We start from the raw sequence: 12909 nt of genomic DNA on the forward strand, positions 1-12909 counted from the left end.
ATATTATTCTTCTTGGTTTTGTCTTTTTTTCCAATTTTCCAAGATTTTTTCCACTGACAGATATGTTGTTCATATAGGAAAAAATGGTTTCCAGTTTGTGTAGCTAATTCATTTAGAAAGATTTTTCATGAAACAGAAGCAGTTTTAAAACCAGATAAAAAGAAAAAATGTAACTATAATGCATTAGCATATTCAGAATGATTAACATAGTTGATTCAACACCACTATTAGGAAAATTGAGTTTCTTTCTTTGATTAAAAATGCAAATGAAAGTATTGCATATGTCTAGGAAGCAATAATGTACTAAAGTCTTAAGAAGAGCAAAGCTCCATTCATCACTTTTGATTCTCTGCTGACTACTAAAACCCCATTCTAATGTGTATCCAATAGCGTTGGTCCCTGCAGAGATCTCTAATTGAAGCTGAACTCGGAGGCATTTCTAGAAGTTATGCTAAGACATTAGGGCCACTTTCGTTTGACCTCCAGTCCTGCAGCAATGAGGTACTTTCATTTTCCTGGTTTAAGTGCATATTTCAAAATGACACAATAGTGGGTAATGATCTCCTGGAACAAGGCACTTTGATTCCCAAAGCAGGACCGGGATTTAGGAGAGGAAGCCGTTGCTTCTGCGGAGTATTTCTGCTTCCAGGGAGCATTGTACAGCATTTCTGACAGTAACATTTCCATACGCAGTCAGGCCCGTAGAAAGTTTCTCTAATTGCAGGAAGTGAACTTCATTGTTCGTAAAAGGGATCAGTCCCCAGACTGCATAACTCCTGTTGTCCCCCACTCCCTTCACAACAGTTTGCAGATTCACCATGGTTTAAGATGAGGTGTTTAAGTGCCACTTAGTGGCTGTCCAGAGCAAATGTAAGATACTGAACAGTTGTGACAGTTTTCACCTCTACTGCTGTTGCTTTCTACCAGCAGGGGAATTCCTCACCTTATCTTAGAGATACTGAAGGCTTAATCTGACTGATTGAAATCAATCAAAAGACCCTGGTGGGCTTTCGATAAGAATTTCGGTACCATAATTCCCATTTTACTTCTTCTTCCAAATTGCCCTTTTGAATACTAGTGTTCCTGGAGTTTATTCTTGGGTATTGAAATTCACAAAACAAGACATGTGCTTAACTGGGGTTAGTGTTTGGCATCAGCTGATGTTCTGGGATGTCTAAGTACCCCTCAGCAGAATATCCGATAGACGTGAAAACATTAGCTTTCAGTCATGTTCTGAGCTTGATATAATATGCTTGTATCTGCATTAGAATGAAAGTTTCTCTTCTATAAACTTTAAGGACTTCAGAATATTCTTTGCATATGTTATTAACTCCATAATGAACTAGTTACAGCCAGAGGACAATAAACCTCAGACTGCATGCGTTGTTGTGTGCAGGCTTCCTTTTTGCTGGGTGGAGGTTTTCAGTGGGCACTGCAGGTAGGTTGTATACTGCAGAAGGCATGCTTCAAGTTTTTCTTTAAAATGAAGTCTTTTTCTTTTTCCCCCTCTGTTTCAGTTTTTGTGTTTTAATAGACTATCTATATACAAGCAAGGACTGGAAAAGTCAGCATAAGTTCCCAGGAACCCCAAACAAACAAAACATAGGTTTCTGATTTATAGGTACATTTCTTGTCAAAGTTACAGAATACAAATTGTCAAGGTCTCAGGATAAATCCCTTCACACAACTTGAGATTGCACACTTCCAGTAAGCCATATAAAAACTACGTATGTGACAAATTTTCCTTGCCTGGATAACCCTCAGTGACCTGACTTTTACACGCACACGCACAGGCATGTCAGTCTGTTCTAGAAGTCTTGATACCAGCTTGAGACAGCTCAGCTGTGCCTGAATGAATCCTCCGGTAGTCTCAACTGGAGTTCAGTCCCAACTGCATTGTGAGTACAAAGCATGTGTATGGGGATGATATTATGGATCTACAATGAGAGAATGTAATATTTGATTTTTTTTTTTTTTTTTTTTAGCTCTTGCTGTTTGGCTGTATATTACAGCTTTTTGCTTGTCAGAAACAATGGAAAATTAATGGGAAATGAATTAAAGCTGGCCTACATTCTACTCGTAAATTATGATTGAAACCAACAGGAGACTTGAGAATTTATTACATCCTGGGGTAAAAGACCCTGCTCAGCTAACTTCTGAGGTTCACTTATTTATTTGGGTCTTTGTGTCTGTGAACACATTCAAATATGTGAACTCAAACTCAAAGTTGCAGTGGTATCTGAACTTACCAGATCATCTGAGTGAAGAGTTCAGCTGTCCAGCTCATCCATCCAGCTGTCTGCAGGTTTCTCCTGGAATGCCAGTATTCCCTGTTGGTATGGAAATACCCAGGAGGGAGGAAATGGCAGAGTTGGCCCTTGGTTATTTTTCTGTAACTTTATTTATTTATTGATGGATTTCAGTAGTGTACCACAAGTCAAATATTTTGGCCTTTATTCCTGAAAATATGTAGGCATTTCCCAAATTTTACCTACTCGGAGAGTCTTACGTGAAAGGACGCAGCTATCTAGCATTCTCAGTGATAAGACATGGTTAAAGAAACCTGTAGTGAGCAAAATGTATTCAGTCTGCGTGGACTGGTGGTTGTGGGATAGCTGACTCAGCGCGTGAAGGCTTCCATTGTTCTGGCAGAGGAGCGGAAGCGCAGTCAGCACATGTGGCCGAAATGTGCAGTGGTGTCTTACAGTAATATATCCTGAGCCCTTTGAAGCGATGCAGCTTTATCAAAACCACAAAAGAGCCATAAGGACAAATCCTATTGCTATATTTTAAAAGTCTCTGTATTGTGTGTTACATTTCACAAATGTTTTCCAGCGTGCTTTTTCCAGAAGTCAAATGGAATTGCCTTAAAATAACTAAATATGAAGTGTTGTTTGTAGTGAAACCGGGAGCTGCAAACTTCTGAATGAAAAGCTAACTGAATTGTGGGGAAAGTGGTTTGTTTTTTTCAGATGGGTAGAGACAGTCTTTGAATCTTGGTTTTAAAGATGGTTTATTGCCATTTTGTGGCTTTTGTGGTAATTGAAAGACAGTATGACTTAGCCAAAAATATATAAAAATCACAGGAGCAAAAGAGTGCACGTCATTGCCAAAGATACACTCGATGGGTTAATAAACCCTGAGAAGAGGGTAGGAAGGGGAGAGATAAGAAACAGTAAGTTAAAAGTGTGTGCAAGGGAACATTGCTGATAAAATTTTCCACTTTCAAGACAGCTGAGAAGGAATATAATCAACAGCACAACATGGCAAAATAAAAATCGCAGATAATTTAATAAAAAGGCAGATTTGTATGCACCATACAAAATCACCATACATGCAAGTTATTATATTAGTAGGTTCCAGTGGTATTCTCAATTCCACATTACACAGGAAATATCTAGGGAAGGACTGTGCTGCAGCTTGTAAGCAAATGAAAGGCTGGTGATGAGAAGCGATGCAGAGCGAGGGCCGGGCGGGTTGCTGAGTGCACGCACCTCTTAATCAGCTGCAAGGGGCTGCTGAGTTCTCCACAGGCTGCTGCAGTTCTCCCACCGGGGTTTCATCCAAGAGCAGTGGAGCAGGGAGGCTTATGAGATGAGGGCAACGTGGCAGAAATTAAAATTTCTTCAGCTTGATTCTGGAAAAGAACAGGACAATATGGTATTTGTTTCCTCTTTTTGTTATCTACGTTTAAGATGTGTAAGGATAGCAACTTGTTCTGTGATTTTAGTGGAGGCAGGACTGGATCCTTCTCAGATGAATAGCTTTTACACCCACGTGTTCATCGTATGTAAATTGCAATATAGCCCCATTGACTGTAGGTAAGTTCTGGACCCTATACCTGCTGAGAGATAAACCTGAACTGATAGTTTTTGTTGTTAAGATCTTTCCAGCAAAACCGAGAATATTATGGGTTGGGGGTGGAATGGTTAATGCTTGAAGTTTTATTCTAACTGTTGCTTTTTTTTCAGTTTACTGAAATGGATGTTGCTTTAGAGTATCTGAACTACAGTAAGAATCTGTGTACTGTCTATGGGGATTGCGGCTGAATTCAGTTATGAGAAATCAATGTGCTTTTTTACATACATCAATGCTGTTAGAAATATCTTTATTCAGTAAGTTGTGGAGAACTGAGAAGACTGGCTGCTTTTCATGGCTGTCCATACTGTGGGACTCAATAGACTTTCCTAGACTCCTACTGTTAGAACTGAAGTACACAAAATAATATGTTTAGGGTGGTGGGACTATTTTTGTGTTTACGGTTAACTAGGCTATAACTCCATAAAATTATGCATACAAAATTGCTTATTTTATATTATTCGTTACTAGAGTGTTCTAATAGGATAAAGTGAATATGGACATCTTAACTAACATGAAGTCCCATGTAATGGAAATAGGCATTCATAGTTTATATATCTCCCATAGCACATGGGGAATCGATAAATTTTATAATTATGTTTTGATTTTAACCAGTCAAGTGAGAGTTGTAATTTTCTGTTCATAGTCTGGTTTTCCTCAACACTTCCTAGACTTTTTTTACTACATAACTTATCCGTTATTGGAAGTAGAAGTGCTTCGTATTTAAATTTTTTTTCCAGTTTGAGGTAGTGCTTCTCCACAAAGGAAATGAGACATATTTTCAAATGAAGTGTCTTTCTTCCTATCTGAATAACTTGGGTTAACCATATAAGTTTCAAGGTCAAGGAACACTTTAAGTACAACCTTTAATTAATTGCATTTCAGAAAATACGTCTTAAACTTTGAGAGGTTTTTTTCCTCCTGAGACCTTTCAGTGCTTGGCACAAGGAAGCAACGGGACGGTGAAGGAAAAGGGTGCAAAGTCATTCCATGGCTGTATATCTAGTGCCAGTGGATGTTAATCCCCATTTAATTGTCACATTCTTCACATCTCCTTGTCAGGGGGATTTTTAAAATAAGCAGTCTTGCATCATTAATATTTTGTGGTTTATCCAGTTGTGTCGGAGTGTGTGTGCAGGTGTGTATCATTCCTGTGGCGGCTGCTGCTCTCTCCTCCAGAGCCACCTCAGCAGCCTGGAGAGCTCAGCTACTTGTCCCTCAGCTTGGTGACACTGAGAAGACCAAGAAATATTGCCCTGCAGGGAGAAAAACGGCAGGTTTCCAACTGTTTCAGCCACAGTGAAGACCTAGTTTATGATCTCAAGGGCTCAACCTGTGTCTTTGTCACTGCATACTGGGAGCATCCCTATTTGTTTTGAGCTCTATAATCTGCTTCTGCAGTTCGGCAGTTTGCTCTGCTTGTGCTCCACTCTTCCTGCTCCAGTTTCACAGCTGCCAGAAAACCCTCTGTCGCAAACCAGAATAAACGCGTGGAACCTCTGATGTCTCTGTGTGGCAGTTCCCCACTATGCGCTGAGTTTCCCCCATTGCTCATTTGCCACATTGTCCTTGTGGGTTTTTTTGCATCCAATGATTCAGATTGAAGTGATCTTTTCACAAGTCTGCCTGGACTTACCTGCAGATACAGGCTGTGGTTTTTTGCTCATTTAAAAAGATGTGATTGGTTGGTCACAACTGGATCGCTCAGCAGTGCGCATTTGATCTTGGTCAAATGCAGACATATGATCGTGCTTGAGCAGAATTAGTCAGAACCCATGGCAAAGTTCCTGACAGCTTTAAGCTTTTTTGTCTTCCCACAGACAGCAAAAAAAAAAAAATACTCAATCCAGCATAAAGCTTGCCAATCCAAAGTTTACTCATCAGTGTTTTTGGAAGTGTTTGAAGTGGCAGGATGATTTCAGTCCAGATGAGTGTTTTGTGTCAGATGACCTTAATGTTTATGAATGGGCACTAGGACCCTAAAGCTAGATTGTGTTTACAGTTACACTGATTATGTATAGCCTTGGTTACCTCTCTTTCTTTCTCTGTAATGTTGCTTTCCCTCTGTCCCTGGCTTTTGTGGGTACCTTTGGCATGCATCATGTTTGTTGGTCAGATACTGTACATCTAAAAGTATCCTCTTGTCAACTTCTCCTCCTGTAGCCAGCTTCAGCTGTTGAAGGTAAAGCTACTTTTCTCTGGTTTTAGATTCTCTGTAACATTCATCCTCATGCAAAGAGAGGTCCTTTACAGAATGATGGGTTCTGCATTCCATGAGAAACATTTTCTCCAGTCCCTTGTTTGATTAAGGACTTCACCAAAATCTTTCTTCTCTGAACTTTCTGAATCAAATGCTAAGAGATGATCTGTTCCATTCAAGATATCTGATTGGTCAGCTCAGCATCTGCTATCACCCAGAACTGCCTTATAATAGGGCATAAGAAAACAATCCATTTTCTCTAGATAGACCTTTTCCAAGGAAAAAAGAATGTCTGAACACTTCTTTGTCCAAAATAGACCCACAGGGAAGAATCTTAAGATAATGGTAGCAACTAGGAAAGCTACTTGAACCTCATCATGCATTTTATCATCTGATACTCTGATGACCTCATTCTAGTTGATCTAACCTTGCCTGCAGGACAGTGCTTGCCCAAGGAGGACTTCATTCCACTGTCTGCTGAGCACCATGGCCCTTGGCCTCTGTGCTTCTCTCCCACATGGTGTAGGATCACCTTTCCCTTCACAGATCCCTCCTTCCCTCAGTCCTCTTGCTGAGATCCAGGATCCCAAATGAGCCTTAGCATGTGGTAACCCTCTTATGCTCTGACACTCTGTTGGAGAGAGGATGGATACTGCTGGTAGGGAAGAGGACAGATAACCCATCACCAACGCCGCTTTTCATTCCTGAGCGGGAAATGGTAATGTCACTTGAATCAAAGCATTTTAGCAGTTACAAATTTTGTGGCTGAAAAGACAATCATATAAAAGCTAAAACCTAGAGGAGAGGTTGGACAGGGCTCCACTGCTGAGTCAGTGCCCAGCGCTCTGGTGAGGAATTGTTCTCTTCTGTCTGCCACATGGGAAGTGGATTGCACGTTACCTGTGGGCACCGGCCCAGTGTCCTGCGTTTTTCATATTTGCTGCTGGTTAGCAGATAGCCAAAACACTTCAGTCCACACTTTTAACTCACTAACAGTACAAAGAAGATTACCCAAAACATTGTCATTTCTGTTTCCACTGAGTATCTGGAAACCACCAAGAAAGTCACCTCGTTTTCTTTGGTGAGAGCTGGATTTCATCTTTAATGTGGACGTGCAGCTCGGGGCACTGAGCTCCTATGCACTTTGCGTTAAGGGGACAGCCACTGCCAGTTAGTGGTTAGCTGGCAGGTCTTGCTGTTGTCTCTCATCAGGGGGCTGATGCAGATCTTGTTTGGTAAGGTAGTTTGGTTTTGTGATTAAGCTTTTATTTTATTTTGTATTGAGAAAAAAGGAGTTTGCTTATAATTTAGCCAAAAGAAGTAACAAAGCTCACTCTTTTCTTCACCACAGTATCTTTTCAGAAGCCAGCTAGTCAGGCTTGATCAAGTCTTTGGACAGGATGAAATCCAGAGGATTTCGTTACTCTTTTCCCTCAGTGGATCCAGATGAACCATTTGTCTCATCTTGCATCATATGGAGATGCCATAAATGTGTGGGGCTTCCTTAAATAGACACCTTTAGTTTGGTATCTTTTAATGCAGCTGTATCTAAGAGTCAAAACATTATTACATTTTGAATTCGCATGACTACTCTCACGGTAGTTACTTCTTTCTATCTTTTTCCTCATATAAAGGAGAAACTGTCTAGCCTCCTACTTGGAATGGGAAGGGATGAGACAAGGCTCAAGGAAATCCTAATGAACAGTGAAAACTAAGTAATGAAGGATAAAAATTGTGGGTGTTTTTAAACAAAGGCCAGATACGGATACTGGTAATTACTGGCAGGTGTAGTCTTTTCTTGCATTTTTTCAACTGAATTTATGAAGACCTTCTGTGTACAGGGAAAGAAGAGAGAAATGAAACTTGTAACAGTGAATGTGGGCCGAGGGGATAATTCATGAGAAGAATAGCTGCCAAAGCATGTTTAAGTACAGTTCAGAGGAAAAATTTTCAAAAGGGAATGGGGTCTGCTGTAAAACCACCACCAGACTTAACACAAAAGCAACAGGAGAGGCCAGTTCTCAGGTAATACAGTTTTGGCTATGCCCTTAATGCAACTTCTGGTGAGACTTCATTCAATGGTGACGTATTGTGAAGACTCAAAAATATTTACAGCCATTAAACCTAAAGAAAGCTGAAATCAGAGGAGAATGAGTCAGAAAATACTCCTCTTTTGAGTTAAAAGCTTGACTGTAGTCTCCTTAATATTTTCTTATATCTCACATCTCTCTCCTTATCTCCAAATGGTTTCTTTTAATAGAGAGCTTTGTTGGAGGAGAAATGATGGGGGTATTTGTGTATGTGTAAATTTATGAAGGACATCTGTAAAACTGAAAGATCATCTTTCTGACGATGTAAGCTTTAAGTTGTGGCTTTGAAGTATTTTAGTTGCTACTATTTTAAAAACAGCCGCAAATATCTTGCTAATATTTTCCATGATAACATGGAACGGTTCATAGGAATGAGGGGTTTGTTTTGTTTTTTAAAAGATCATACATTTAGATAAGGTGGTGTCAAATGCTACTTACTGTTTATGCAATACAGATGTCATTCCCTGGCCCTGAATTTTTCCATTTACCCAAAATGGATATATAGTATTTTTGGAGAGACAGTTATTTGCACAAGCCAAACTTAAAATAGAAAAATACAGAGGGTCTGTTTTTAGAAGGTTGAACATCCTGAAAAATGAATGCAGTTATTGTTCCTACTACGTTGCTAAATCTATCTTTTTTTGGAAGGTGAGCAACACAGCGACCTTTTCATTTACACTAAAGAATTTCATGCATTACCAAACATTTTTATATCTGAACACTTAAGCCTAGCTGCCAGCTGTTTCCCAAATACCAATGAGTATACCACTCCTTCTTCCTTCAAGGCTGGCAGATATCATCTCCATTTAACAGATGAACTAAAGCAGAGCGAGCGGTGAAGTAGCATGCCTGAAAGTCACGTTAACAGCAGAAGTTGGAATTCATTCGCTGGTACTCTGTCTCCTAATTCAGTGTCTTCACCACAAGACCACTCTTCCTCTCAGCCCTATAGAAGCATGTAGAAGGTTTCAGAATGCGTTTAAAATCATACAAACACCACTATAACAATTGCATGCAACAGGTTTAGAAGCTAAATGGTGTGAAGTAACACACTGGGGATGGCTCTTTGAGCCAGTTGCAGTCAGGGCGAGAAGCCAGATCTCCTGATTGACATCAGCGTTTAATGCGGACTCAGAGGAGATGTGTGTATTGTTAGTTTAAAACTGTGGAAGGGTGCCAGTTGGGAAAGGGGAGCTGGAAAAACTCCCAAGCAGGCAGGATCTCCTCAGAGAAGGGGAAGAAATAATTATTTAGGAATAATATTGTTCAGTCAGTGTTAGAGAAATGCAACTCTAATGCTACCACCAAATAGTGGATATAGTGTCAACTATAAGGAGCACATAATGAGGAACATTCTGCCTTGCTCTTGCCCTCAGTTGCTCTATGAAATAAAAGCAGACCCAATTCCATACTTCAAATGGTAATACTTCTAGTGTTCTTGTAAGGTACTAAGTTTAAAGTCCTGAGAACAGATGTCATTTATTCATGTATGTGCTCTATACATCATGAACAGCAGCAGCAGTGAAAATTTCTTCCCTCTATCATGCCAATAAACCTTTAGAGACCACCACCAGAGTGAGTGTCCATCATATTTAGTAATTTATTGGGCTTATGGCTAAGAACATCCATGCAATCAAACTGCCCATGGCCACTACTGTAAGGACAGGATGAGCCGTTGGCCATCCTTGTGAATCACCTCTACTTTAACCTGTAGAACTATTAGAAAATGGATCTCTCTTCTCCTTTTATGAAAATATGCAGTATATTTGTTATGGTTTTAATTCCAGAAACTGTAGCGTAGGTTGTAAGTTGATTAAAAACCAGGTCCAGGCAGGCTTCGGGCTCTCCAACCATGAGAAGGTCACCGTAAGCAAGTTGCATGCTGGTTTATTAGCTCATATTCGTTAGTATTTTGTGGCTCCCTGGCAAATGTTGCTCAGGAAAAGGATTTCAAATTCCCACATCAAATTTCTTCTCCTGATTATCTGTGTGTCTTTGAGCAAGCCAACGAAACTGGTCAAGACTTAATTTTACGGATGGGTAAACCAGTGTTTAGCTAGAGAGTGCTAACATCCAGTGGCAGCAGATTTGCCCAGTCCCACCACCGCCAGCTCAGCTGGGCCATGGTGCAGCCAGGCCAGGACTGGGTATGCACTGCTGTGCGCCAACTCACACATCCACCACAGTCGGATACCTCCGTTCTCGGACTATCAGCGATGCGTTGGCCATGACAGAGACATCACGCTTCACTGGTGCAATCCTTTGTTTCATGCCACCTTTTCTGGGTAGGTGTTACCGTTCTGCATCAGCATTCTGGTTTCTTGTTCCTCAGGAGGAAGTGGGTGGAAGCGTCATGCTTAGATACTGCGGATGCTGCAGGTACGAAGATCTAGAAGATCTAGATCTGCTTTTGTGTTGTCCCCTCGGCCCACCACGGCCCATTATCACGCATACAGCTAGCGCTACGGCACTCGCCAGTGCGGTGTCAGGAGGTGGTACAGCTCTCTTGGCAGCTGCCTCGTTTGCTTTGTGTGAACCAAACCCAGGGCTGCAGGATCAGGCATCTGGGGCAGGGGCCAAACCAGCCCCTTCTCTGCCTCAGTGAGCTGTGAAGTTGGCTCTGCTTCTCCCCAGCCCATGTGCATGGGTGTCACTCTTGTGCTCCAGTGGACATTTAAAAACTTAGATGAGTGGGACAGTGTCGGCTCTAAACCCGGAGATTACTCCTTCAGCCCTGAGCGTGCAAGTGCAAGCACGTGCCAGACGCTTTCCCAGTGGGGTGACTGTCTCGGTGAGAGTGTCTTTGGGCAAGGCGAAGAGCTGAATTTGGCACTTCAACATCTAACTTTGAGCAGCTGAATTTTATCGGGAAGAAGTGCAGAACAGATGCCTATGCTTTCCTGTTAAGGTTTTGCAAATCTAGTTTTTCACTTTGTTTCTATGAAGTGATGGAAAATAAAGGGCTTTTGGGTTTGGGCCCAGTGGGTTATTTCCTGTGAAATCCAAGCTTTTTTTCCATAGTTCTGTGCCCTTCCTCCAAACTGAGGCAAATGAGTTGTTTTCAGGCAGCCCTAGGGCCACTGAGTAGGGGCGTGTGTCCATAGGCGGTCCAGCCGGAGTGACAACAGGAATGAACACTTTTCCTGTCGGGGTGGCAGGTGACATCCCTTGACCTGCTGGAAACATGCATACTATTGACTTGTGCCGTCCTGGTTTTTAAATTCTCTTCTTCGACAGCCTATTTCTGGAATTAGACCTGCTAGTGTGATGTCAAATGCCATTAGCTAACATGAACGGCAAGCCTGACTGGAAGTGTAACATTTCACAGTGGTTTCAAACAGATGATTTTCCGCTTAACCGTTTAATGTTAAGCATGACTTCGATGCCAGCATCTTCCCAGAAAGTTACATGGACCGTGTGGGATTTTTTTTTTTTTAATAGGTGCGAATCCTGTCTTGTGCGCTGAATTACGTCAGAGGGGAACGCGGTGAGGCGGCAGGCGGCGGTCTGCGTTTTCGGACGAGCTGCCGGAGGGCGAGCCCGCTCCCTTCCCGCCTTCCCGGGGACGGGCGGCCGCAGCCCGGCGCGGGGCGCCCCGGCGGAGGCGGAGCGCGGCGGAGGCGGGACGCGGCCCCGGCCCCAGCCCCAGCCCCAGCCCCCGGCCTGGCCCTTCCCTTCCCGCCCCGCAGCCCCGCAGCAGCAGCCGGCGCCGCCGCGGGGAGCCTCCCCAGCGCGCCGAGCTCACGGTCCCGCCGGCCGGCGCCCGGAGGCGGCCGCGGGGAGACTCTCAGAGGCCGGGCGGGCTGGCTCCCCTCCCGGCGCATGAGGCGGCGGCAGCGGGGAGAGGCGGAGAGGAGCGGCCGGAGCCGGGGATCGCCGCCGGCCGCCGCGCCGGAGCTCGTAGGATGTCACCATTGTTCAGCTGGGTGGCTAAGGTAGGCGGCGCCGCGCCCGCCGTCCTCCGCTCTCGGGAAATAAAGTCCAGCCTAAGAGTTTGCAGATGTTCGCGTTGCATTTCAAGGCAAGTCAGCCGTCTCTGGGAAGGGAGCAGAGCCCTGCTGTATTGTTCAGCCAGGGAAAAGGAGAAGCATTCAAAGTGAACAGTAAAGGCAAACTGATAGAACTCATGGCTTGGGCTGAGGGGTTAAAAATGAAGCTGCAGTTCTGGCCGGCTGCTCTACCTTGCTGCGGATCTATGGAAGGGGAGTGCTGTAATTAAAACTGCACAGAAGGTGTGGTCTTACTGCCTCCTCAAGTCTATCGCTTCTTGTGTGCTCTGGAGAATGTGTAACAGCACTCCCGCTGTTTGTTTTGGACTTTTTTCCTGGTTTTTGTCATACTCTGAATTTATGAAAAGCAGTAAGTTAGCTTTTAATGGGAGACTTACTTGCTTAAGTATGACAATGTGTGTGTTGTGCTGGCTTCTACATCTGCTCGTCTAGGGCTTCGGTAGGATTTTCCACTGTAGCTGCGAAACTACATATGAATGCAAAGCAGTAGAGATGGTTAAAGAAATCTAGAATGTAGTTTTTAACTTAGGTTTCCTAAAAAAGTTTTGGGTTTTTTTTTTTTTTCTGAAGAAACAGTCATTCTGAATTTAAAATGAGCTGTATATGGTATTCTGTCTTGAGGCAGAGTAGAAAGCATAGAAGAGGACAAGCGGGTGAAACAGCTGTATGACAGGCAAGAATTGGGGGTTCCTTGGAGGAATTCTCTGGGAAAAAAAAGACTTTATCTTGAAGTTTAACGGGTAGCTTAGCC

General features: G+C 42.9%; 1 protein-coding gene across 10 annotated transcripts in view; it reads left to right on the forward strand.

The window, feature by feature from the left end:
* The window catches only part of TBC1D1 (TBC1 domain family member 1), a 117343-nt gene that overhangs the window by 21426 nt on the left and 83008 nt on the right, over positions 1–12909 (forward strand). The window contains exon 1 of one of the 10 annotated variants that reach the window (XM_087736269.1): positions 11840–12083. The exons of the other annotated variants lie outside the window; for them this stretch is intronic. Within the exon in view, the coding sequence (XP_087592395.1) occupies positions 12054–12083 (30 nt within the window). The 5' untranslated portion in view covers positions 11840–12053. Of the gene's footprint in view, positions 1–11839; positions 12084–12909 lie in introns of those variants that run through there. 10 annotated transcript variants of the gene reach the window in all.

This window comes from Nipponia nippon, unplaced genomic scaffold (genome assembly GCF_047370975.1).
Source record: "Nipponia nippon isolate SJK-2023a ecotype South Korea unplaced genomic scaffold, ASM4737097v1 scaffold_6, whole genome shotgun sequence".
NCBI classification, from domain to species: Eukaryota; Metazoa; Chordata; class Aves; order Pelecaniformes; family Threskiornithidae; genus Nipponia; species Nipponia nippon.